The sequence below is a fragment of the Myotis yumanensis genome, unplaced genomic scaffold, assembly GCF_028538775.1.
Source record: "Myotis yumanensis isolate MYYU_CA2020_CCGP unplaced genomic scaffold, mMyoYum1.0.hap1 SCAF_3, whole genome shotgun sequence".
Classification (NCBI taxonomy): domain Eukaryota; kingdom Metazoa; phylum Chordata; class Mammalia; order Chiroptera; family Vespertilionidae; genus Myotis; species Myotis yumanensis.
In genome coordinates, this window is record NW_027223754.1 from 212,846,664 (window position 1) to 212,873,148 (window position 26,485).

Consider the following 26,485-nt stretch of genomic DNA (forward strand, 5'->3'; position numbering starts at 1 on the left):
GAGTAGGGCAGTAGCAGTGGGAAAAGGGGGCCTATTATGTGGTGATGGAAGATGATTTGACTTTGGGTGGTGGGCACACAATGCAATATACAGAATCCTATATGATCCCAATAACCAATGTCACCGAAATAAAAAAAAATGCAGTTTTTTCACTAAAATATTATTTATGTTAACATATAATACATTACTTATACATTGATCATTAAAATATATATTTTAAGTTTCCCAGTTTTAATTTCAAATACAATACTGGTAGATAGTTATAACCCACATGAACAGAAACTCTGCAGTCGCCAATAATTTTTTTAATTCTCATCTGAGGATATGTTGTTTTTTTAATTGATCTTAGAGAGAGAGGAAGGGGGAGAGGGAGAGACAGAGAGAGAGAAAATCTATGTGAGAGAGAAACATCCATTGGTCGCTTCCCATATGCACCCTAATTGGAGATAGAACCTGCAACCTTTTGGTGTATGGGATGATACTCCAACCAACTGAGCAACCTGGCCAGGGCCCCAGTAATTTTTAAGAATATAAGGGAAAAAGAAGCAAAAGTTTGGGAACCACTGCCATGTAAGGCATAAACTCTTCACACTTATTTAGTTCAGGTGGACCTATTTAAGAAAACACACACACCCAAATGGTGAAAAACATATTGAAAGACTTATTTTTTAAAAAAATGTTTTTATTGATTTTTAGAGAGAGAGGAAGGGAGAGGAAGAGACAGAAACATCGATGAATCAATCAGCTGTCTCCTGCGTGCCCCCTACTTGGGACCCAGCCGCAACCCTGGCATGTGCCGACCAGGCATTGAACTGGCGACCTCATAGTGCATGAGATGATGCTCAACCACTGAGCCACGCCAGCCATGCTCAAAAGGCTTATCTTTAACAAATATTAGGCTTTATTTGTCTTATCTACACTAATAAAAGAGAAAGATGCAAGTTGACTGTACCTTCACAACGCCCAGCAGCCAATCAGGAGTATGCAAATTAACCCAACAAAGATGGCGAGTTAATTTGCATATGCAGGCGCTGAGCGGCCGAGGCGTTCCACACTGCCCCAGCCGCTCTGGGCCTCTGGGCAGCGTGGAAAGGCGGCTCCAGCTGGAGCAAAGGCGGTGCCAGCAGGAGGCCCATTTTTGCACGAATCTTCGTGCATGGGTCTTCTAGTAGTATTAAAAGAGTCTCATTAGTAACCCCAAGCCAATATCTAGCAATTCTGACAGTTTTTGTATCCAACACTAAATTGGTTACATCTTCATGACACCTTACCTCATCTTTCTCTAATTTTGCATGTTTGCGCTCTGCAGCTATGTTTTTTCTTTTATTAAAATTAAACTGTGCATCCTCTTCAGCTTTCTGTAACTTTCTTTTCTTTTCCTCATATTCTCCTATAAGCTCTCCTGAAGTGCTGATTTCCTCAAAAAACTGGGTTCTTTCTCTGGGTTTTTTCATTGAAATCGACTCTACAGTTCCCTTTAAAAAACAGTAAAGCACACCAACATGTAAAATATAGTGATGGTTTTTCAAAATCATGAATCAAATAAACTTTACAACTACTTACTTGAAAAACTAGACAGTTCCGTGCTTTGACTATTATACCTATCTTTTCCAACTCTGCTATATAAGTGGAACGACTCACAGGATTATCATCAAAACGAAATTCTGAGCATCCCCCTAAAGTAAATAAAGGCTGTTATAGAAAGTATAAATATCCGACATATATCAACTGTTGAAAGTTTTATAAAATTATTTTTCTTATTGAAATGCCAGTTATGCAATAATATACGTTAATACATGCATTTAGTCAGTCAACAAATACTGTATACTACATACCAATGAGTTCCCTACAGCAGTAAACAAAACAGACAAAAGTCTGACCTCAAAGAACTTATATCCCAGTAATGGAAACAGACAAAAACAAGATATGTAAGTAAAATAAATATGAAAGAAATTGGTAAGTGCTATGAGTTAAGTAAAATAGAGTTGGGAAGAAGGTATAAAAGTTTCTGTATGCTGGAATCACGCATTTGCAATTTTAAATAGGATGGTGCTATGGTCTGAATATTTGTGTCCCTCCTAAATTCATGTTGAAATCCTCACCCCCAAAGGTGATATCAGTAGGTAGGGCCTTTGGGAGGTGATTAGGTCATGATGGTAGAGCCCTCATGAATAGTATAGGTGCTCTTTTTTTGTTTGTTTGTTAATCCTAACCCAAGATTATATATTTTTTCCCATTGATAATTTTAGAAAGTGTGGAAGGGAGGGAAGTGGGGGGGGGGGGGAGAGAAACACTGATGTGAGAGGGACACATCAATTAGCTGCCTCCTGCACTCGCCCTGACCAGGGCCAGGGATTGAACCTGCAACTCAGGTATGTGCCCTTGTCTGGGAATCGAACCTGTGACCCTTCAGTGCGAGGGCCAACACTCTAACCACTGAGTACATCGACCAGGGCTAGTATAAGTGCTCTCACAAAAGAAGTCCCATAGAGCTCCCTGTCCCTTCCACTATGTAAGAATTCAGTAAGAAGTCTGCAACCTGGAAGAGAGCGCTCATCATCATGACCATGCTGGCACCCTGATCTCTGACATCCTGCCTCCAGAACTATGAAAAATAAATTATTATTTTGTATAAGCTACCCATTTTGTGATATTTTGTTATAGCAGCCCAAATGGACTAAGACAGATGGGCAAGGAACAAGAACAAAGCTGGAGACATCATACTTCCTGATTTGAAAATATATTACAAAGCTACAGTAATCAAAACAGTATGGTACTGGCATCAAAACAGACATATAGAACAATAGAACAGAATAGTGTCCAGGAAGAAATCTGTACATCTACGGTCAACTGATCATCAACAAGGGAACCACGACATATAATGGGGGAAAGATGGTCTCCTCAATAAACAGTGTTGGGAAAACTGGGTATCTACATGCAAATAAAATGAAACTGAACCCTTAGTTCACACTACATATGAAAATTAACTCAAAATGGATTAAAGACTTAACGTAATATCTGAAACTGTAAAACTAATAGAAGAAAACACAGGTGAAAGGCTTTCTGACTTTGATCTGGTCAGTAATTTTTTGCATCTATCAAAAGCACAAGCAACAAAAGCAAAAATAGATAAATGGGATTGTATCAAAATAAAAAACGTCTGCCCAGAAAAGGAAACAACCAACAGAGTGTAAAACAAAATCAATGGCATGGGAGAAAATCTTTTCAAACCACATATATGACAAGGGGCTAATATCCAAAATATATAAGGAACTCATACAATTCAGTAGCAAAAAACCAAAAGTATTATAACCCAATTTATAATGAGAAAAGAACCTGAATAGACATTTCTCAAAAGATTATATGCAAATGGCCAACAGGTATATGAAAAGGTGCTCAATATCAGGAAAGATTAGGAAAATGCAAATCAAAACTACAATGATATCACCTCAAACCTGTTACAATAAAAAAGACAAAAAGGCAAGTGTTGGTGAGGATGTGAAGAAAAGGAGAACTTTGTATATTGTTGGTGGGAATATAAATTGGTACAGCCATTATAGAAAGCCATATGAAGATTCTTCAAAATTAAAAACAGAACTACCTGCCCTAACTGGTTTGGCTCAGTAGATAGAACGTCAGCCTGCAGACTGAAGGGTCCCAGGTTCGATTCTGGTCAAGGGCACATGCCCAGGTTGTGGGCTCGATCCCCAGTAGGGGGCGTGCAGGACGCAGCCGATCAATGATTCTCTCTCATCATTGATGTTTCTCTCTCTCTCTCCCTCTCCCTTCCTCTCTGAAATCAATAAAAATATATATTAACAAAACAGAACTACCTTGTGATCAAGCAATCCCTTCTGAGTATATATTCAAAGAAAATAAAATCAGTACCTTGAAGAGCTATCTGTACTCCCATATTATTGAAGTATTATTCACAATAGCTAATGATCTAAATGTCTATCAGTGGGTAAGTAAAGAAAACATGAGAATATTATTCAACCTACAAAAAGAAGGAAATTTTGCCATTTGCAGTTTCACAGAGGAATCCAGAGGACATTATGCTAAGTGAAACAAACCATGCACAGAAAGAAAAATACTGCATGACCTTACTTATATGTGGAATTTAAAATAGTCAAGACTCACAGAAGCAGAGCATAGAATGGTGACTGCCAGGGCTGGGGGGAGAGGAAAATGGGGAGATGGTCAAGTCATACAGAGTTGGTAAGATGTAAGATGCTAAGCTCTGGAGATCTATTGCATAGCAATGTGACTACAGTTAACAATACTGTATTGCACACTTTAAATTGGCTAAGAGGGTAGACCTTAAGTGTTCTCACCATATACACACACAAAAGAAAACAGTAACCAGGTGAGGTGATACATGTTAATTAGGTTGATTATGTCACCTATTTCACAATGTATATTAAAACATCAAGTTGTATAGCTTAAATATATACATATTTTACAATTATACCTTAATAAAATGGGAAAAACAAATGTATGGTGGTTTATTAAATAAATAGAGTAGACTAAGGAATCCTTAGCGAGATGGGAAACTTTTGAGTAAAACCAAAAGAAAGTGAGAAAACCAATGAAGATATTTAGGTAATAAAGTGGTGAAATGCTTAAATTAGACATTAAGGTACAAGTATATAAGTATTTCTAAAATTACCTGTGATTAAATTTGGGGAAAGTTAATAAAATAGTATTTATACATTAGAATATTAAAACCAAGTTCTAGTAGGCCAGAATGAAAATAGCAACAACAAACCCACTAAGAAACACTTTTATAGAGGCTCTGTAAACTCCTAGCGCATATATATATATATATGTATATATATATATATGGACACACACACATATATATACATATATATATATAGTTTACTCAGGAAACAGGATTTCATGAATAAATCACAAAATACAAATTCAAATGTTTCACTGAAGTTGCTTTCAATGGTAGAACTTTCTATACAAACCAAAAATATGCATATAATTAGTTCACCATTAAAAAAACAAGATAAATATACATAAATAACCCCTGGAAGGACTTTTATAACTTCTCTATCTTTAAGGTGGGCTCTCCTTTATTTTAACCTAATAACCAGGTACAAAAATGTTATCTGACAATGGAGAAGTTTGAACAAATATGTCTGCTTAAAGAAGAGTCCCAGTGGAGAACCAAACAGGTTCTATTACTTATTCTGAGAATTGTTATCCAAGAGAAAAGAAGTCTAGTTCACTAATGCTAGTTGAACAGGTAATCTGACTTAACTCTGGAAAACTCAAATAACTCATAAGCAAACATCTACAAAAATATACCTCGAATAATTCTTGTAAATGTTTTCTCTTCTCCATTCTCCTCCACATACACAATTTTTACACTTGCAAAAGAAGAAACAGGCTTTCCAATATGTGCTCCATGAATAAGTTCTTGAATATGTTTCACTCTTAAATTGGCTGTTTTCTCTCCCATGACAAAACTAAGTGCATCCATTACATTAGATTTTCCTGGGGACAAAAAGAGGGGGAAGGAGAGGAGAGAGAGGAGTTATTCACTCTTAACGATAAAAACAAAAACAAAAACACCCCACCTTGCCCAGAGGCAAAGAAACCAGGCCACCAATGGAAGTGAAAGATGGCCAGTACACGTCTAAATAGCACTGTCTTGTCTACGTTAACATCGCATGTGACTGGCTTCCTCCATGCAGCTGCGGTGGAGTATTAAGCGGCCTAAAGTTACGAGGCTTAATATGTAGGTCTAAACCCAACCCTCTCCCATTTTTAAGCATTATGCCACGGCAAATCACTTAACTCCCCCAATTTCCGTTATACCCTTTTTGTAAGTATTGACTGTCACATCTTCTAAAGGCTAATCTATCCAGGGTTTCTCCCCGGCGCTGGACGAAGGCTGCTGGAAGGTTTGTGACTGGGAGGCGCTGGTGGCCAAGAAAAACGACATCGCAAGTCCGAGCCGGCCGCACCTGCGAGGCCTGCCGCACCTGGGGGGGGGGGGGGGGGGGGGGGGGGGAGGGGGGGTGGATTTGGGGAGGTTTCCACCCCTTTCTGGTACGAAGGTCTCACTGTGCCTAAACGACTTGGGTAAACAACATAGAGGCTGTCTGGACGGTTCAGTGACGCCATTGGCTTCCGCAATGACCTTCCGGAAGGTTAAGTCACAACATGTGGTTTCTCATTAGGAAAAGCTCTGGCTTTCTGAAACCAGGTGCAACACTGGGACGCGAACGCGGGGAGCCGCGGCGGGGGGCGCGGAGGGCGGACAGGGGCGCGGGCGGCGGGAATCCCAGCGGACGGCCCGCACCCCGCACGGCCGCACCGGCTGGGGGCGGAGAGCACCGGGCGGACCGGCGGGCACAGCGGGAACGAGGGCATTTATCCCGCGGCAGCGGCGCCCACTGGACCGCCTGCTCACATGTGTGCGCGGAGGCGACCACCATGTTCCCCTCGCACCGGCGCGCGAGCCGGGAGCCCGCGCTGCGCAGCCCACGGCCACCGCCCGCCGGTCCCTCGGCTCCCGCAGCGGCCAAAAGGCGGCAACACCCGCTCCCTCGTGAGGGCGAAAGGACGGAGGGCCGGGACTGGGCCAAAGCGCAGCGAACTGCGTCACCACCGCCACCACCATGGCCCGCCGGACAAGGACTTCCGGTCCCGAGAAGGGGCGCTGCGCAGGTGCGGGGGGCGGAGGGTAGCCCGCGGACCCGGGCAGGAGCCGGGCCAAAGCCAGGCCGCGGACCCTGGGGTGGGGGTGGGGTCCGGCGGTCCCTGGGCTGGGGGTAGGTCCGGCGGTCCCTGGGGTGGGGTCCGGCAGGCCCTGAGGTGGGGGGTGGGGTCCGGCGGGCCCTGGGGTGGGGGTGGGGGTGGGGTCCGGCGGTCCCTGGGGTGGGGGTAGGTCCGGGGGACCTGGGGTGGGGGGTGGGGTCCGGCGGTCCCTGGGGTGGGGGTAGGCCCGGGGGACCTGGGGCGGGGGTGGGGGTGGGGTCCCGCGGGCCCTGGGGTGGGGCGAGGCCAAGTGTTGGGCCCGGAGTGCGGTTCAAGGCCCACAGAACCATGGGGGTGGAGTGGGGGTGGGAGGGCGCGGTCGGGGTGCCGGGCGGGTGGGCGGTCGGCGAGGGTCCGAGACGGAGAGAAGACGGGGCTTGCGGGCGGCAGGTGCCCGAGGGGCCGAGCGGCCACCCTCAGGTCCCCTCAGGCCACATGAGGCCCGGCGCCCCGGGCGGGCGGCGGGGCCCGGGTCCCAGTTACCGGAGCCGTTGGGGCCGATGATGCAGGTGAACCTCCTGAAAGGGCCGATGACCTGGCGGCCTCGCCAGGACTTGAAGTTCTCCACGAGCAGCAGCTCCAAACGGCCCATGGCTGCGGCCTCCGGCCTCCGGCCTCCGCGGCGTCCTCACACGCGGGCGGGAAAAGCGCGGGAAAGCCTTCACAGCATCTCGCGAGAGGAGAGCGAGAACACGGCGAGTGCCGCCGTTCCTTAGCAACCGGGCTGTTTACATTGCCGAGGAAACGCGGTCGCAGGAGGCTGTGTGAGAAGCCTGGGGCGCAGGCTCATACCCCGCCGGCTCACCGCCTAGGGAGCCAGCCTCCATCGATCGGTCAGGCTGCCGTTTGATTGTTTGTGGTCTTCTCTTTTTAACTCGTGCGTTTTAAAGGCTCTCAGAGCTTCTTGAGGATTCCCAGTCATGGATATAGTGCAGCCCAACGACCTGGAACAGTCCTTTTGCGTGGCCAGGAGGAGACATGCGGAGCTGTGCAGGCAGAACCAGATCTTCAACGCCAGGAACAGGATCCTGGGGGTAGGACGCTCGCTTGTCCCCACAGGGAAAGGGGGCCGGAGGGAACGTGGCGGGGCAGGTGGGAGCGAGAGGTAGGCGTGGAAGAGAAGAAGAGATGAATCCCTCGAGTGAAACTTGATCCAGGCGCAGCTGCAGATGGCAGCAGGCTGAGGATATATTGACTTTGCTGAGGATGACAGAAACCTTAACAGAACAATTATACTCCCTCCCACTTGCCAGACAGGCAAATGGAGTCCTGCAGTGGGAGGGAGTCGCCCGGAGTTTGTGGCCAAGGAGAGACTAGTCCTCTCTCTGAGCCAGATTTTCTACATTGTCAGGGGTTCCTTCCAGTCCGTCCATTTGACAAAATTCCTATTTTGTGGCAAGCCTGAACTGGGCCCAGGGGATGAGGAATAAGGCAATTCTTGACCTTCATTCAGGCTTTATGGCCCAGTGGAGGAGGCAGACATTAAAATGGTCACATTAAAATGTAGTGAAGGAGGGGAACGCAGACTGGGGCTGGAAGAGGGAATCAGAGAGGGCTTCCCAGAGGAGGTGATGCCTAAGCAGTGTTGTGAGGATGAGTATCTGTAAACTAAGGTAAGGTGGAAGGAAGCTCTGAGGGAAGTTAAGAGGACAGGTTGAAGAACCAACTATAAGCAAAGACATTCAGGTATGAAAAGACCTGCTGTGAGACTAAGACAGTGGGTGGAGGATAAAGAGGTAAGTAGGATTGTTAATAACGGGATACATTTATCTGATTTTAACTCCTCTCCCCTCTTTTTCCATTCCAGGGAGATAAAAAAACCTGGGATACTCAGGTGTGTGACCGGAAGATAAGAGAAGCAACTGAGAAAGCCAGGCATGAAACGTTTGGTGAGCGTTTCCTAAATGTCTATCTAGCAGGGTAGGGCTGCATGCCTTCGACGCCAGCCCTCATTCTTCACCTGTGTGAAAGCTGGTCCTTTTTACTCTCTTCCTCCTTTTAAAATTTCACAATTGCTTGTGCTCAACGTAATGCACTGGTTCTTCCTCTGTTAAAAGAAAAACAGCTATTGAATCCTGTGTGTGTTCTAAAAAATACATTTTGAGGATAAATGTGTTTTACAAAAAAAACACACCAACTGGATATGAAAAACCTTAAACGCACACACACTCTTCCGAGAGGTCAAGACCTTCTGCCGGGGACAGCCCTTTACACTAGATGACACACTCAGACTCCCAGCTCGCGCCCCCAAGCTGAATCAGAACTAGACATAGTTCAAATGATAGTGTTCTAGCTTTTAGATAAAAGTTTCAAGCAGCATTCTCATCATGTGCAACACTTTCAGTTTATTTTATTAAAGCACTGTAAGAATTTTTAAAATAGGAAGAGGAGGGGGCCCCATATTCTTACAGAACTCCCATATGTACATATGTAATAAATTTGGTTATTTTTTCCTGTTTAAAAAAAATGAAAAAAAAGCAGGGTACAAAATTTTATATACAATGAGTACTGGATTACGTTTTTAAATATATGAAAGACATGCTTAGAAAAAGAAAGTAAATAGGCCAAATGTTGTAATGTGGTAATGTTGGAGTGATTAAATTAAGAGTAAAGTTTATTTTCTTTATACAGTTCTGTGTTTTCTAATGTTTTCCCTTTTATATTTTTAGTTTAAAAATAAGTCAAACTTAGAAAAATGATGTGACACATACATATGCACCCACCACTGGATTAGATGTTGCCTTTTTGCCAAATGGGCTTCAGATGTATTTTAGGAATGATTTTTGAAGACATATGTGTATTCCCCACCCTGTCATTCTTTTCTTCCTCCCTCTCCAGGGGTGTGCACCGTTCCCATGCCTGTTTTTTTGTACTGGTGCCATTCATGTATGTGCCCATGACCACCTAAAACTTTTGTGTGTTTTAAAATTTTACATAACTGGTATAATATTGAATGGATCCTTTGCGACTTTTAAAAATATTTAATTTTGTATTTTTTAAAATCCTCGCTGAAGGATATGTTTTTATTGATTTTGGGGGTTTTTTCAGAGAGAGAGGAAGGAGGAGGAGGAGGAGAGAGAGAGAAACATCAATGTGAGAGAAAAACATCAATTGGTTGCGTCCCATATGAGCCCCGACCAGGGTTCGAACCCGAAATCTAGGAATGTACCCAGACCCGGCATCGGACTCAAAACCTTTGTACATTCAGCATTCTAATCCTTGAATGGATGTTACGTTTTTGGAGGGTTGTATTCCTTTTAGAATCACTAAAAATTATTTTTTAAGGTGGGATCCAATTGATTTTCCCCACTGAATCTTAAGCGTATGGATAACCTATGTCTCTTCTAGCGGCTGAACTGAGGCACAATGACAAAATGATGTGCATATTAGAGAACCGGGAAAGAAGGGGGCGGAGAAAACTCTGCAGAGCTCTCCACGACTTCCAGCAGAGCTTCCAGAAGCCGGAGACGCGGCGGGAATTCGACCTTTCGGACCCCCTCGCCCGCAGGAGAGAGTTCCCCGCCCGGCAGGGAGACAGCGATGCGAGGAACACAGTGTCGGGGCTGCAGAGGTTCATGGGAGAGGATTTAAACTTCCACGCGAGGCAGAGATTCCAACAGGAACAAAACAGAGAATGGTTCCTGCAGCAGCAGAGGGAGTGGAAGGAAGCCCGGGCCGACCAAAAGCGTGCAGGTGAGGACACAGCACCCACGGGATTTCAGTGCGCTCTTAGCAAATCAGCTCCCATTTCTGTTTTGTTTTATGTAAGTTTTGTTATGTATTGCTTGGGCCGTGGCGGGAGAGAGACGCCAGAGCCTGTGGTCCAGGGCGGAAACCTCTCCAGCCACACGGCAGTCATGCAGGAAACGCTTTCTGAGCACGTGCTCTGTCTGAGCTCCTGTGGGTGCTGGGCCCCTCGTAGCTCAGAACCAGCCCTGCCCTCGGGCTGCTGATGGTCTGCGGGGAGACCGGGGGCCTCCCTGGGTCCGGCCTCTGTCAGGGCGAGTCCGCACCTGGCCTTGCACCTCTGTCCATGGGGAGTTCTCGCACTTGCCCAGGCCCCAGCCCCAAGTCACCTTGACGCTTGCGTTTCCCTCACATGCTACATGCAGTCCAACGGAAGTCACCCAGGTCTCGCTACCTTTCACCACCTCTGCCATCGGCACTCTGGACTGAGCTGTCAGCTGTCTCAGCTGAAGCGCTACGTGGCCTCTGCCGGTCTCCCTGCTGCTGCCCTTGTGCCCTTGTCCCCTTGGGACCTCGTCTCTTCAGCCTGGCTGCCAGGACGATCCTGCTAAAAGCTAAGCTAGCGCCTTTGCTCACAGTCTTCCAATAGCTCCACTCAGTAAAAAACAGATTTATTTCAAGGACCAACAAGGCCTTCGGTGTGACTGTATCTCCTACTAGGCCGCCCCGCATTCATCTCATCCTCGCCACACTGGTTTCCTCGCTATTCCTAGAATGTACGTGTGTCAGGCTCATTTCTGCCTCAGGACCTTTGCACCTACAGTTCCCTCTGTCTGGAAACATATTTCCCCAGATATTTGCATGGTTGCCTCTCTCCTCCTTCAAGTCTTTGCTAAAATGTTGTCTTACCTGTGAGGCCTCCACTGACCACTATTATAAAGGGCAACCCCGCACTCTCCCCCACCCCACGCTCCCTTCCCTTTCCTTGCTGTATTTTCCCCACCGCATTGCTCAGTGACATGCTGTCTGGTTATGTATTTGTCATCCCTCTCCCCAGTGTCATCTCCTAAGCGCCATGAAGGCAGGGGATTGTGTCTGTTCTATCCACTGCTCCTTCCTGAGTGCCTGGCACATGGGTAAATATCTGTTGACATGACCACTCACAGGTGCTCCATTTGTCCGTCTCTGGCTGAGCCTTTGTCTCAGCCTTGGACTTGGTTCTTGAGCTGGACCCCAGACATCTCAGTGCGCATCTCACACCATCCTGGAAACACCCTGCATTTCTCCCTGGACTTGCTCCTCCCGCCACCTTCCTACCTTCCTCAGGTCACCTCCTTCCTTAGTCAAACCAGAAGCCTGGGCGTCCTCCTGGACCCCGTCTTATCTCCAGGGCATCCTCAGCTTCTGTCCCTTCTTTTTTTATTTATTTAATATATTTTATTGATTTTTTACAGAGAGGAAGGGAGAGGGATAGAGAGTTAGAAACATCGATGAGAGAGAAACATCGATCAGCTGCCTCCTGCACACTCCCTACTGGGGGTGTGCCTGCAACCAAGGTACATGCCCTTGACCGGAATCGAACCTGGGACCCTTCAGTCCGCAGGCCGATGCTCTGTCCACTGAGCCAAACCGGTTAGGGCGCTTCTGTCCCTTCTTACCACCTGCAGATACTTTGGACTGTCCACGCCTCCCATCCCACTGTCACCGCTGTGATGCAAGCCCCACCTTTTTTATCTGCACGGACCAGGCTTTCTAGTCCCCCCTTCTTTCTTGCTCCTCTCTGGCCCATTCTCAACACAGCAGTCGGAGAGCTGCTTTCTAAACAGTGTCAAGTGAACAGTGTCCCCCGCCGTCCCTCCAGCCCAGCTTAAACCCTCTAATGGCTTCTCATTACATACGGAATAAAATGCAAAGTCTGCCCATAGCCTACAGAGCCCTGCACGCTGGGCCACTGCCCAGCCCTCCGATGTTACCCCCACTCACTGTGTCCCAGCCACTCTGGCTGGCTTGCACTTCTGGGTCCCGACAAATGCTTCCCCACTTCCCAACCTCTGCACCCAGCTCCCTACGTCCCTCAGGACTGAGCTCAAGTGCCACCTCCTCCTAGAAGCTCTCTGACTCCCACCGTCCACCCGCCTGTCAGGTGCTCCCCACACTTCCCTCCCAGTGGCTTTTCCCTCCCCCAGGTACTCCCCACACCTCCCCCCCAGTGGCCTTTCCCTCCCCCAGGTGCTCCCCACACCTCCCCCCCAGTGAGTGGCCTTTCCCTCCCTCAGGTGCTCCCCACACCTCCCCCCCCAGTGAGTGGCCTTTCCCTCCCCCAGGTGCTCCCCACACCTCCCCCCCAGTGAGTGGCCTTTCCCTCCCCCAGGTGCTCCCCACACCTCCCCCCCAGTGGCCTTTGCCTCCCCCAGGTGCTCCCCACACCTCCCCCCCAGTGAGTGGCCTTTCCCTCCCCCAGGTGCTCCCCACACCTCCCCCCCAGTGAGTGGCCTTTCCCTCCCCCAGGTGCTCCCCACATCTCCCCCCCAGTGAGTGGCCTTTCCCTCCCCCAGGTGCTCCCCACATCTCCCCCCCAGTGGCCTTTGCCTCCCCCAGGTGCTCCCCACACCTCCCCCCCAGTGGCCTTTCCCTCCCCCAGGTGCTCCCCACATCTCCCCCCCAGTGGCCTTTCCCTCCCGCAGGTGCTCCCCACATCTCCCTCCCAGTGAGTGGCCTTTCCCTCCCCCAGGTGCTCCCCACACCTCCCCCACAGTGGCCTTTCCCTCCCCTCGGTAGCACTGAAACAGTCTGCAGTGACGCGTCTATTTCGGGTTTGCTTGTTTGTCATCCGGCTCATCTCCTGGACTGTAAGCTCTCTGGAGGCACCACTCCATCTGGGGTTCCCGGCAGGGTATGGGCTGGCCCACGTAAGGCTCGCCATACTTCTATGTTAAATGAAAGGACAGGGTAACGCAAGGTGAGAGGTGAAGCTGAAGGTGAGCAGAGGCCAGAATTCACCATGAAAGAGGTTGGTCTTTTTTCTTTTAAATGGAATTTATTAGGGTGACACTGGTTAATACAGCTATAGAGGTTTCAGGTGTGCAGTTGTATAATCCATCACCTCTATATTGGTCTTTGTTTTTGGAGACGTACAGGAGACCCCAGGCACAAACACCATACGAAGAACCTTCTTTATTACTGACTTTTTAAAATCTAACAACCCTGCAAAGTAGGGCTGCCCTGCCTCACAGGAGAGCGCCCGCCGAGGCTCAGAAAGGTCAGGTGGTAAGCAGGTCAGATGAGCAGAGCTGGGAGGTCCGGGCTGGGCTAGGAGACTGTCTGACCCAGTGCTTTATGTTATGCTGTTGGGACGCTCGACTTTTGACCCCTTCTCCTCCTTGTCCTCCTCGCTGTCCAAGTGCTTCTGCCCTGACCTCCCTCCTCTGCGGAGCCCCAGCTGGTTCCCATGGCAGAGCTCCTTTTCTCTGGGCTCCACCATCCCTTGCTGGTTGTAAGGATGTAGGGGCCTGAGAAGTCGTGGAGGGCAAGGAGCCCACTGCTCCCTGTCCCAGGACCACAGCCGACACTGCCAATCCACGGCAGACAGTGCCAATCCACAGCCGACATTACCAATCCACGGCAGACAGTGCCAATCCACGGCAGACATTACCAATCCACGGCAGACAGTGCCAATCCACGGCAGACACTGCCAATCCACAGCCAACATTACCAATCCACAGCAGACAGTGCCAATCCACAGCCAACATTACCAATCCACGGCAGAGAGTGCCAATCCACGGCAGACTTTACCAATCCACGGCAGACACTGCCAATCCACGGCAGACTTTACCAATCCACGGCAGACACTGCCAATCCACGGCAGGCATTATTAATCCACAGCTGATACTACCAATCCACAGCAGACAGTGCCAATCCTTTGCAGACATTACCAATCCACGGCAGACAGTGCCAATCCACAGTAGCGACTGCTGACACTTCCGTCCAGGCGCTGACCTAGAGCTTTACTTGAACTAAGGCCTGGGGCTCCCAGCAGCCGAGGCATCTGGGTGGCTGCGGGCGGATAGGGGCGGACACAGGGCTCCCTGCAGCCCGAGGCATCTCGGTGCTGCGGGTGGATAGAAGCGGACACGGGGCTCCCAGCAGCCCGAGGCATCTGGGTTCTGTGGCTGCGGGCGGATAGGAGCGGACATGGGGCTCCCAGCAGCCGAGGCATCTGGGTTCTGTGGCTGCGGGCGGATAGGAGCGGACACAGGTCAGCCCGCGCACCGGGAGGGGCGCGGGGGGCGCAGCCCTGACCGCGTGCTTGCTCCAGAGGACCTGTACACGAAGACCAGGCTGCAGTTTGACCAGACGGCCCAGGACTTAGAGCATCGGGAACGCGCCACCAGGAGGGCGGTCTCTGCAGCTGTGAAGCAATTCAACAAGACCCAGGTAACCGCGCCCGGGGCGGGGAAGACCAGCACCCACCGTTCCACCGGGCGCTAGGCTCCCTGGTCCCGGGCCCAGCCTGTCCTCTGGGCCACATCACGAACCAGAACCCTGACATGGCGGGGGGGGGGGGGTGGGGGGGGGGCGGGAATGGCAGGCAGCCACCGAAACCGCCGAGCTCCAGCCCCAGCTCCTGAGCTCTGAATCTGGGTGTGAAAGCGCAAACCAGCCGGCGAGTGGGGTGGGGTCAGTTCCCCTTTCTCAGCCTCAGGTGCGTCTCTAATATGAGGACAGTGACCTCTGCCCCAGGGGTGCCAGCGGGCACTGCCCTGCCGCCGTCTGGTTTCGGTTCTTTGCCAGCCTCGGAGTCGCTCCTCACCAGGGGCAGGTGCACAGCACTCGGGAGGGGGGGCAACTGTGCCGATGAGGGTGCACACTGGGGGTCTCCTGACCGTCCCCTCCTCCTCGGCTCTGCCGGACCCTCACAGCACCCCTCTCCTGCCCGCCCATGCGGAGGGGCTTCAGTTTCTCTGGTCCTTTGGAAATTAGACTTCCCTCCAGGTTTTCTTTCTTTTTTTTTTTCTAAATTGATTTCAGAGAGGAAGGGAGGAGAGAGAGAAACATCAGTGATGAGAGAGAATCACTGACCCGTTGCCTCCTGCACACCCACTATGGGATCGAGCCTAAACCTGGGCAATGTGCCCTTAACCAGAATCGAACCTGGGATTCTTCAGTCCGCAGGCTGACGCTCTATCCACTGAGCCACACCGGCCAGGGCCAGGTGCCGGTATTCCTTGACCAGATGAGCTGCTTGAGCAGACAGCGGTCTGCACAGTGGAGGTGGGAGATGGTCCCTGCAGAGCAGGAGGAGAACCGGAGCGCTGCTCTCCTGGATTCCCCCCCTCGTCATTTTTATCTATTGTTTGGTTAATCCTCACCCAATGAGATTTTTTTCAATGATTTTCAGAGAGAGTGGGAGGGGGGAGGGGAGAGAAGAGAAGGAGAGACACACATCAATGTGAGAGAAACACATCAGAGGGCTGCCTCCAGAAGATGCCCCAACCCGAGTGGGGATCAAACCTGCAACCTAGGGACGTGCCCTTGGCCGGGAATAGAACCTGAGACTCTTCGGTGTGTGGGCCGCCGCTCTAACTACTGAGCCATGCTGGCCAGGGCAACCTCCTCATTGTTTTATACGTGTGTGTACACTGAGAATGAGTTGTGAAGCACATGCTATTTTTACAGTCTAATAGTACCATTTTGTAAGTGTGAGGCCGTGGGATTAAACCAGGTATGCACGCCACGTGTTGGAACCTCTGGCCTGTTGTCAGACTCATCAGCATGGCCTTTATTTTAAATCCTGGCCACAGGCAGCTGCCCTCACTCCTCACTGTGTTCAACAGCCCTACAGAGGGCGGGGCCAGCCCAACGTTGCTGATAGAATCGTGGGGGGACTAACTTCCTAGGGACGCCCAGCGCTGATCTGACCAGAGACGGGCCTTCCCGACCCAGCGAGCCCAGTGTCTGATCAGCCTTCCGTCGAGGCAGGTGCTCACGCGGTGCCATCCAGCTGCCCCCTCATGGGCGCCCAGGCGCGCCCGCACCCTGCAGGGAGCCCGCCTGCCCATCGCTAGGGGACCTGGTAACGCTGGGGAACGTCTACTCCACCTCCTGACTTGGCAGAGAAATGGCTGCAGCCGGAGAGGGAGGTGACTGGCGCCAGATCGCAGGGCCAGCCCGTCCCCGCCATCACCACCCTCGTGAGCAGGGGTTTGGCCAGGACTTTCCCGGCTGCACCGGGAGCTCCGAGGTGACAGTGTGTTTCACCCTTTAAGTCACTGCTGTTGCCAATCCCTGTGGGGTGTTCCTTGTGGCCTGCGGGCACATCGGGGTGACCTGGGCCCACATCAGGGTGACCAGGGCCACATCGGGGTGACCAAGGGCCACATCAGGGTGACCAGGGCCACATCGGGGTGACCAGGCCCAGGGCGGCGCACAGAGCGGTCTGTGAGTGAGGCCCGGCCAAGGTGAGGATGGCCTTCCCAGGGAGGCTGCAGAACAGCGCGAAGACCCGAAGCAACTCTGCACACGGCCAGCAGGTGGCGCTCCGCTCCGCCCAGCCCGCAGGCCCGGCACCGGGCAGCAGGTCTGTCCCTGGCGCCCTGAGCGCATTCTCCCTACTGGCGCCCGGAGATGGGCCGGTGCTTCTCCCTGGGGTCGCTCAAGCATCTTCCCTAATGTCTTCCCTTCCCCCCACCCCCGCCCAGGCCTCGGAGTTGGCGGAGAGGAAAAGCCTAGAGAAAAAACAAGAACAAGAGGACGACCTGGCCCACATCTCCAACCTGCTGCGCGGGGACCTGCTCTCCGAGGACCCGCAGCAGGCGGCCAGCTCCTTCGGGCCCCACCGCATGGTCCCTGACCGCTGGAAGGGCATGAGCCAGGGCCAGCTGGGGGACATCCGCCTGGTGCAGCAGCAGCAGATGCAGGAGAAGCTGGTACTGCCCCAGACCCCCCTCCCTCCCCTCCCCCTCCTTCTGTCCCACATCCCCCTCCCCCCTCCCTCCCCTGCCCCTCCCTCCTCCCACATCCCCCTCCCTCCCTTCCATACCCTCCTCCCCCTCCCTCCCTCCCACATCCCCCTGCCCCCTCCCTCCTGGTGCCAGTCACAGCTGCCCTCAAGGGGTTTACGTTGCAGCAGGGGTGGTGACAAGGGCCAGGTGCTAGGGTGGTGGGTGCTGGGGAGGAAGTGAGGCTGGGAGCCGGGCGGATCACCAGGGGCCTGAGGAGTGACATTGGAACCGAGACCTGAGTGGGGGGAGCGCAAGCGACATCAGGCAGGTGAGCGGCCAGGGCCAGCGCCACTCCCACAGCCCAGCCGCCTGGCGGGAAGGCCGGCCACTGTCCTGAAAGCAGCAGTTTGCACTGATTTTCAATTTTCGTGAAAAACCAGCAAACAGAAATCAAAAAAGGGAAAACACACACATTAAGTCTCACCACTCAGAACACCCCTGCCCGCAGCCCGCAGCCCCTCTGCAGGGAGCTGGGTGAGGAAAGCATCGGAGCCAGGGCTCAGGGTGCAGGTGGGGAAACAGGTTCACGGTGGCAGCCAACTCACATGCCCTGCAGGTGGCCAAGCCAGGCCCCAGCCTGCCTTTTGGTCCCTGGGTGAGGGCCTGGGCCCTGGTGGCTGCCGCCCTCCCCTGCTCCTCTGGTGGGAGGAGGCCCTGTGCTGAGCCCAGGAGGGAAGGAGGGCTCGGCTGCAGGCCCAGCCCCTCCCTTTTGCGGGCGGAGCGGAGGCAGTAACTCGCAGGTTGGGGGGTGACACTGCCCACGTGTAGGGGTTGACCACCCCCCCCCCCCCAGCTGCATTAACGCCCTTTCCTCTCCTAAGAGCCAGTGGGTTTTAGAGAAGGTCTGGAAGGCAATGAGGAATGAGCAGAGAGGCCCAGCTGGTGTAGCTCAGTGGATAGGGCGTCGGCCTGTGGACGGAAGGGTCCCAGGTTCGATTCCTGTCAAGGGAGTGTACCTTGGTTGCAGGCTCCTTCCTGGGCCTGGGCCCTGGTCATGGCTCGTTGAGGAGGCATTAATCGATGTGTGTCTCTTACATTGATATTCCTCTCTCTCTCCCGCTTTCTCTAAAAAGTCATGGGAAAATGACCTCGGGTGAGGATTAAAAAAAAAATGAGCTAAGATGCAGAAATTTACCTGAGATCATGAACTCATTGTAGCATCAGAAGGTTCTAGAAGCAACCAGGTGGTCCCAGTGTTCAGCCAGGAGCAGCAGCCTGCCCAGTCGTGTGCCCAGTGCCTCCCAAGTGTGGGACGGGGCCGGGCCACGTGGGTTTGTTGGGGGTTCTCCTCTGCCCGCCCACCAGAGCCTCAGTTTCCCCATCTGTAAAATGGGAGGCCGGTTCTCCCAGCCCGTGCCCCGGGGCCCTCTGTGGGGACAGGTGGTGACGAGTCACCTCCCTCCAGAGGCTCCAGGAGGAACAGCGCCAGCGAGACGCGGACTGGGACCGGCAGAGGGTCGAGAAAGCCCGAGCCGAGGTGCTGTGCGAGCGGCAGCAGCGGTGGCGGCAGCGCGACCTGCGCAGAGCCCTGGATGGCAGCAACCGCATCCTGGCCGCGGAGCAGCTCCGGCAGTGGGTGCCGGGGCTGGCAGGGCTGGGGATACCTGGGAGGTGGGGGGGGGGGGCGCGGGGAGGGGAGGGGTGGGATGCTGACCGGCAGGGCCATGGAGCAGGCTGTGCTTTTCTGGGCTCCTGTCCCCCGTCCCCCCACCCCCACCCCCACGCCTCAGATCTTTCCCACCCAGAGGGTCCGGGTCCTTGGTGCGTCATTCACAGGAGGCCCCGTGGTGGTGGTGGTGGTGGTGGCTCGGGTCTGGCACGGCCTCCTGGCGAAGAATGCCAACAGAAAAGGGGTCAGGCCCAGAGCGAAGAAGCCAGAAATTAAGGGCTTGGAAAGCACGGGTCCCCACAGACCAGGGGATGTGATGCCATCCAGTGGGCACCAGTGGGCATCCTGCAGACAGCCCTCAATGGGCTCCTCGCCTGGGCCTGGGACCCCCAGCGGCTGGCACACGGGCGCTGGTGATGGGTACTCAGAGGGCGCAAGAGTCCAGGGCAGGGCCTGGGGGGGGCTGAGACGTGGAGGAGACGGTGCCTGCCGCCCACTGCGGGGAGTGCTGCTCTGGGCACACACAGGCCCCGAGGGTGGCTCAGGGTTCCGGCTGCCCGCTGTCAGCGCCGGTCAGCAGGGGACTGTCACCAAACCCACAGACGATTACTTGTGTGTGTGTCCACCCACCACGCTCCTGCCTTGAACTCAGAGGGGACCCACCTGTATTTCTCCAGTCAGACGTGTGCACCTGTTTGCCTGTGGGTCCCTCTGTCACTCCTGTGACTAAAGGGGCATAAAGACATGGACTGAAGAAGTCTGGGGCGAGCAGACGCTCCCAGTCACGCCTGTGGAGATGGGACCCTGGAACCAGGGGGGTCCGCAGTCTAGACGCTCCTCGGTGACGAAATGCAGCGAGGCATCCTGGGACAACAAGTGGGTGGGCTCTGCCCTAGCTGGTGCTCAATGGTTAGCGCATCGGCCCTCAGACTGGAAGGTCACAGGTTGGATCCCCGTCCCAGTCTGGTTGGGGCGCAGGGAGGAGGCAACCAATCGGTGTGTCTCTCACGTCGGTGTGTCTCTCTGTCTCTCCCCCTCCCTTCCACTCTCTCTAAAAATCAAGGGGAAAATATTCTCTGGTGAGGATTAGCAACAAGAAGTAGGCGGCTCTCCGCTATATCACACACAGGCAGGCGAGGGCGCCAGGCCTTTGCTGACGGCTTCTCCTCGTTTTATGATCAGGAGAAACGACATGAAGGAAGTCTGTACCAACCACGCCTCGGACGACTTCTTCACGCAGTTCAACACCAGGAGTCGATGATGAGAAAGACACCCCTCCCCCCCCCGCCATCATTTATGTATAAACGCCGTCACCTGGAAGAGTCACATTTATTAAAAAAATACACTCGCCCTGCCGGAGGCTCGCTTGGTTGGAGGGTGGCCCCGTACCCCAAAAGGTTGCAGGTGTGACTAACGGTCAGGGCATACACCTAGGTTGAGGGTTCGACCCCCGATCAATGTTTCTCATTGGTGTTTTTCTCTCTCTCCCTTCCTCTCTCTCTCAAAAATAAAAAAAACATATCCTCAGGGGGGGTTGAAAGACAAACACTACTTGGCCCAGAAGTCCCCTAACTTCACCTTCCACGCATCTGCTAACCTCCCCCTGCGTTTCCCCAGGAGCCGCAGTTCCTGTCAGTGCGGCTCAGAGCATCCAGAGGGGGCGCTGTGGAGCCAGGAACGGGTGGGTGCGGCCCCCCAGGGCCATAGAGAGAGAGAGAGAGAGGCCGCGGAGGTGGCGTTGGGGTTCCGCTCGGCCGCTGCAGAGCCAGCACTCAGGCCTTGCTCGCTGGGGAACCGGCTCCCTGGGGAACTGAGGCCGTCCGGCCCCGCAGCCAGGGGTGGGACTGGACTCCTCACCGCTCCAGGGTCGGAGCCTGAGACGCTTTTGCGTCAGTGGCCAAGCTCACGCCTTGGGCAGTGGGACCTGGGTTGGAGCCCAGGGAATCTGCTTCCCCACCCCACCCCACCCCACCCCACTCCGCTGGCTCCTGGGAACAGACCCCAAACAGGAGTGGCTTCAGCAAAACAAGTTTATTGTTTCTGTAAAATCCCAAGGTGAGCGGTGCCACCCAGGAAGGCCCCAGCTGCCACCCTCAGGCCACACTGGGGCAGCAGGGAGAAGGAAAGGGGTCCGCGTGCTCCCCGCTGGAGGCCTGGCAGGAAAGCGTGTCCCCTCGGCTCCCATCCCATCGGCATGACCACCCCCGCTGCATGGAGGCCGGGAGACCAGCTGGCCAGCCTGCGGCTGGCAGTGATTCTATCATGGGGTGAAAGATGGACGAATACATACCAGGGGACAGCTAGCCACGGGCTAGCCTTGAAGAGCGACCTGGAATTTGCCAGAGGGAGGTGAGGGAGGTGTTTTGCACTGGGGCGGGGCGGGGGGGGGGGGCGGTCTGCATAATGGGGTCTCCAGCTCGCGGGCCCAGGATGACTGGGTTCTGCCCAGGCACCTCTCTCCTGCACGGGGTTTCTTGAGGGGCTGGATGCACAGGGCTGGGGACAAGCGGCAGTTGTTGGCGGCAGCTTATCGGCCACGACAGCCGGACCGGCCAGTGCTGGCCACCCAGCTGCCCCCTCGCTGTCTAAACGCAGCTCGCGTCCTGCCCCTGCTCACACCCGGGCGCTGGCCGATGTTACCCAGCCCGAGGACCGGCAGGGCCCAGGTTCCCCTGGGGCTGGGCTCCAGGCGCACACAGGCCCTGGGGGCTGAGGGAGAAGTGACGGGACGTCCCCGCTGTGGTTGGCATGGGGAGGGCCTGGGGCAGCGCAGGGTGGAGTGGACGGGGGCCTGTGGCCGTGGCCTGAGAGCCAGGCAGGGCCAGATCCAGGAGGCGGAGGACTTTAACCAGGAGCTCGTAGCCAGGGAGTAACGGTCGGATGTGCCGTTTCAGAAACGTAAAGGCTGGAGAGAGGCCGACTATGAAGACAGACCTCACCGCCTCCCTCCCAAGCCAGGCCCACAGGGCTCCCAGAGGCAAAGCCTTTGGTCAGGTGACCAGCTGGGCAGGGCTCGCACCCAGAGTTAACCCCCAGCTTGAGGTGGGGCGGGAGGGGGCGGCCTCAATGCTCCAGCTAAAACAGGGCTCTCCATGTTACGGGGGAACAGACGAGTAGATTCCTTAGCGTCTGATGTGCGTGGGGCAGGCGACCTCGGTTAGCCTTGCACCATGAGGACTCTCGGAGCAGGGCTCTGCCCGGTCAGACAGGCAGAGGGGAGGGCTCTGGCTACCGGGTCGCTCCCAGGATGGCCACGGAGCTGTGTCCGCCACCTGCAGGGGCTCGCAGCTCCCTGGTCACCCTGACACGCACTCCGCCCACTGCAGACGCATTTCCTGCTGCTGCCCGTCCTGAGGTCCCTGCTTCCTGAGCAGCCACGCCTGTTCTGGACGCCAGCAGCGGCGAGTACACTCCCTTTGGGGAAGCCGGTTGCGGATGTATCAGTTCCTGGGGCTGCCATGACAGAGAGCCACAAGCTGGGGGTTTAGGCGACAGAAATGTGCAGGTGCTCACGGTCCGGAGGCCAGAATCCTCTGAGAGCTCTGCAGGAGGCTGCCAGCCACCTCCCCTCACCCCGCACCCCATCACTGCTGGAGATCTCTGGGGTTCGCTGGCTTCATCTCCCATCTCTGCCCCTGTCTCCACGCGGCTTCTCCCTGTGTGCCAGTCTGTGTCCAAACCTCCCCTTTTTGTAAGGACACCAGGCCTATTCGATTAGGAGCCCGCGTGGCCTGCACTGACCGTTTCCCAATACGGTCACAGGCTGAGGTCCTGGAGGTCAGGACACGGTCATATCTTTTGGAGGAACACGATGCAGCCCACAAAGGGGGGGCCCAGCGGGGCAACTGGCCCCACTGCCTCCCAGATGACCCCATTAGGAGCAGAGGTCCTTGGGCTGGATGAGCCAGCTGTGGGGAGCACAGGGGTGCAGTGAAGCCCCCGCATTGGGCAGGGACGGGGGAGATGGGAGGCGAGGTCGGCTCATTCAGGGCACGCTGCCGCTCTTCACGTCCTGGAAGCTTTGCCAGGACCCCACCTGTCGCAGGTACAGAAGTCAAGGGCATGAGGTGGGGTCACAGAGGCGATGGGCGCAGGCGAGAGGGAGGCAGAGCTCGAGGCCGCTGCGGGCGCCAGTAACACGCGGGCCGGCGTGGCCAGGCTGGCTTTAACTCGGAGCTTTGCATCGTTATAAAATAGTGGTTCTCAACCTTCCTAATGCCGCGACCCTTTAATACAGTTTCTCATGTTGTGGTGACCCCCAATTTCATTGTTACAAATTGAACATAATTAAAGCTGCCCGTCCTGAGGTCCCTGCTTCCTGAGCAGCCACGCCTGTTCTGGACGTCAGCAGCAGCTGATTAATCCAGCTGCTGTGTTTTCCGATGGTCTTAGGCGACCCCTGTGGAAGAGTTGTTCGACCCCCAAAGGGGTCTCGACCCACAGGTTGAGAACCGCTGTTATAAAAGGTTCCCACAGGAAAGCCAGGCTTGGAAACTTTGGACACCGGCCTGCTGTGAGTGCGCCCCCTGCTGGTAACCAGTGTCGGGCTCTGGCGACACCGGTGAGTGCCTGCGTGTGGCTGGACGGCAGAGCCAGCGTCCAGGCGTGTCGCCCTCCCCATTCCTCTCTGGACGGCCCGTTACGGTGTGACACAGACACACACAGCCCAGAGGCTCCGTTTTGTTTGGTTTCACTTTTTTTACATTTTATTACAAAAAATTTCAACCATGCAGGAAAACGGGAAGAATCGTACAGCCTGCATCCAAACACCCACTACCTAGATTGTACAGTTAATACTGGCTTCATTGCTTATCTCTGCAGACGGGCTCTTTACAATTCCAGGCATGTGCTGCTTACAAAAGACACACCCACACACAGCGGCACGAGACACGTGGTCGGGATTTACCCTCCTTCCACAGGAGAGGAGGCTGCGGGGAGCCGTCCCCGCTTGCCCAGGTCACACGGCTGGTGGTGGGAGTGGTTTACAGGGAGAGAGCCTGAGCCCAAAGCCCTGCTCGTCCCCCCTTACCCTCCAGTGAGCCCCCCACAACCCCATGAGCTCCCCCATTGCAGGAATCAGAAACAGGTACCCGACCCCAAAGTGTACACAGTACAATCCTATGTGCGCCAAACCGAAGTGTTTGCTGGGACGGGGTGGTGGGGCTGACTGCAAAGGAGCATGAGGTTACTCGTGTGGGCTGGCAGGAATGTTCAGGAAAAAACACAGATGCGCCCTGACCGGTTTGGCTCAGTGGATGGAGCGTCGGCTTTCGGACTGAAGGGTCCCAGGTTCGATTCCGGTCAGGGGCAAGTACCTTGGTTGCGGGCACATCCCCAGGAGGGAGTGTGCAGGAGGCAACTGATCAATGTTTCTAACTCTCTATCCCTCTCCCTTCCTCTCTGTAAAAAAAAATCAATAAAATAATTAAAAACAAAACAAAACACAGACGCTCCCACCCTCCCACCCCCACCCCGGGGTCCTGACAGCAAAGGGCGGGGCCCTGACACACCTGCAACCAGAAAGTGTCGCTGCCTGCTGTGCCCTTGTCTACCAGCAGGTGGCGTCTCCGCCTCGTGTGCATCCGCCTCGTGTGCATCCGCCTCCGCAGGCTCCAGCGTTCGCCATCCTGGCCTCTCCAGGCAGGTAGGAGGCCTGCGTGGAGGAGGCTGTAGCTGCTGCGAGGCCCACCCGAGTGCTCCTGCAGCGAGGCGGCTGGGCCCACCTCGTGGTCACGGGTGGGGACGCCGGGTGGGGTGGGGGGAATGGAGCGGAGCCTCCAGAGTGCATTTTCCGGAAAAGCATCTCCCCCACCCTCTCACTGTGCCGGGTCCTGAAAGACAGGGGTGAGAGAGCTGGAGGGAGCCGAGTGCGGGTCATGGAGAAGCGGCGGGGGCACCGCCCCTGGGCTCACCCCACCCACAGAGGCCCAGGCCTGCCCCACCCCTTGTCCACCCATCCCCAGGTTCATGCTGCCCCCTCTCTGAAAACTGGCCACCCCTCTGCCCAGAGCTGCACGGCCCGTGTCACCGTCCTGTGCCTGGTGGGCCCGGTTCCTTATCTTTTGCCGAATGCAGGAGAGCCGACCTGAGCACAGAGGAGGGCGCGATGGGCGCGCGGGCAGCTGGGGTGCCTTTTCGCCTGGCCATCTGTCCGCTCTAACAGTGCCAGAGAGGCCTCACCGCCACCCACCACTGTGGGGCTGGACCAGCCCGAAGCCCCTTGGAGAAGGCCTGGCCGGGCCTCCCCTCCAACGGACGAATCACTCCAAGTTCCCAGGGGGCTCTGGGGCTCAACAGACACACCTTTGCTGCTGGCTACCCAGCTGAACCGCACAGGCCTGGGGACAGGACTGGCCGCCAGTGGGCCTTCCGGGGACAGGCCCGGGCCCCAGCCAGCCACCAGTACGTCTCTCACTCAAGGTCACGCTGTCCTTGGCTTGCTCAGCTTGTAAGGCAGTGATGGCGAACCTTTTGAGCTCGGCGTGTCAGCATTTTGAAAAACCCTAACTTAACTCTGGTGCCGTGTCACATAGAGAAATTTTTTGATATTTGCAACCACAGTAAAACAAAGACTTCTATTTTTGATATTGATTTTATATATTTAAATGCCATTTAACAAGGAAAAATCAACCAACAAAATGAGTTCGCGTGTCACCTCTGACACGCGTGTCATAGGTTCGCCATCACTGTTGTAAGTGGCTTGTGTCCCTCTCACATCGATGTTTCTGTCTTTCCCTCTCTCTTCCCTCTCCCTAAAAATCAATGGAAACATGCCCTTGGGTGAGGGTTAGTGAAAGGGGGTGGCCTGCAGCAACAATCAGTGAGCCTCAGGCACCTGTGGCCGGCTCACTGAGCCCAGCACAACCGGGCTCAGCGGATGCCTATGTGACTGACCCCAGGGCTCTATGATGTGTTGTTGCCCATTTCACTCCCCAGATGAGCACCTGAGAGGCGGAGAACAGAACTACCTCTCCCAGGAGCTGGAGCCGCAGCCGGAGCTGGTCCACCCGGTTCAGAGGGACCCAGGGCATCCAGACAGCAAGGGGGCCGAGGCCCCGGGGCCTGACCTGCAAGGGGCCCAGTTTCCCGGGATCTACAAGGGGGGCCAAGTCCTCCAGGATCTGTTCTTGTGATGATGGAGGAGCTGCCAGGGAAAGTGCCCTGGGCCATGTCAGTCCAGGCCTCCCGGGCCTTTACTCGGACCGGCAGGCCAGCCAGCCGGGAGCGGGGCAGGATGGGATCCCTGTCGATTCCTTGGGGGCCACGTACACAGGAGCTGCGTGGGAGATGCGGAAGGAGCATCGGTGTTGGGATCCGGGCTTCCTGCAGTGGAACGAGCTGCATGTGGTCCCATCTCTCTGCTTCCTCTCCAGGCCCCTCCCCGCAGCCATGCCTGGTGCAGCCTCGAACT

The 26,485-nt window shown here is 54.3% G+C and overlaps 2 protein-coding genes across 3 annotated transcripts in view; one reads left to right on the forward strand and one right to left on the reverse strand.

Moving 5' to 3' along the window:
• Positions 1-7,369, reverse strand: part of SMC1B (structural maintenance of chromosomes 1B) — a 58,257-nt gene extending 50,888 nt beyond the window's left edge. For both annotated transcript variants that reach the window (XM_070411285.1, XM_070411286.1), the window contains exons 1-4: positions 7,261-7,369; positions 5,320-5,508; positions 1,564-1,676; positions 1,272-1,475 (exon numbers count right to left, since the gene is read on the reverse strand). In XM_070411285.1, the coding sequence (XP_070267386.1) occupies positions 1,272-1,475; positions 1,564-1,676; positions 5,320-5,508; positions 7,261-7,369 (615 nt within the window). The remainder of the gene's footprint in view (positions 1-1,271; positions 1,476-1,563; positions 1,677-5,319; positions 5,509-7,260) is intronic.
• A 176-nt stretch (positions 7,370-7,545) lies between these two features.
• On the forward strand, positions 7,546-20,424 carry RIBC2 (RIB43A domain with coiled-coils 2). The gene is made up of 7 exons (XM_070408028.1): positions 7,546-7,811; positions 8,585-8,666; positions 10,126-10,470; positions 14,780-14,898; positions 17,163-17,390; positions 18,871-19,037; positions 20,257-20,424. The coding sequence occupies exons 1-7, from the start codon at positions 7,698-7,700 to the stop codon at positions 20,333-20,335; spliced, it is 1,134 nt and encodes a 377-aa protein (XP_070264129.1). The 5' UTR covers positions 7,546-7,697; the 3' UTR covers positions 20,336-20,424.
• Positions 20,425-26,485: the final 6,061 nt, after the last annotated feature.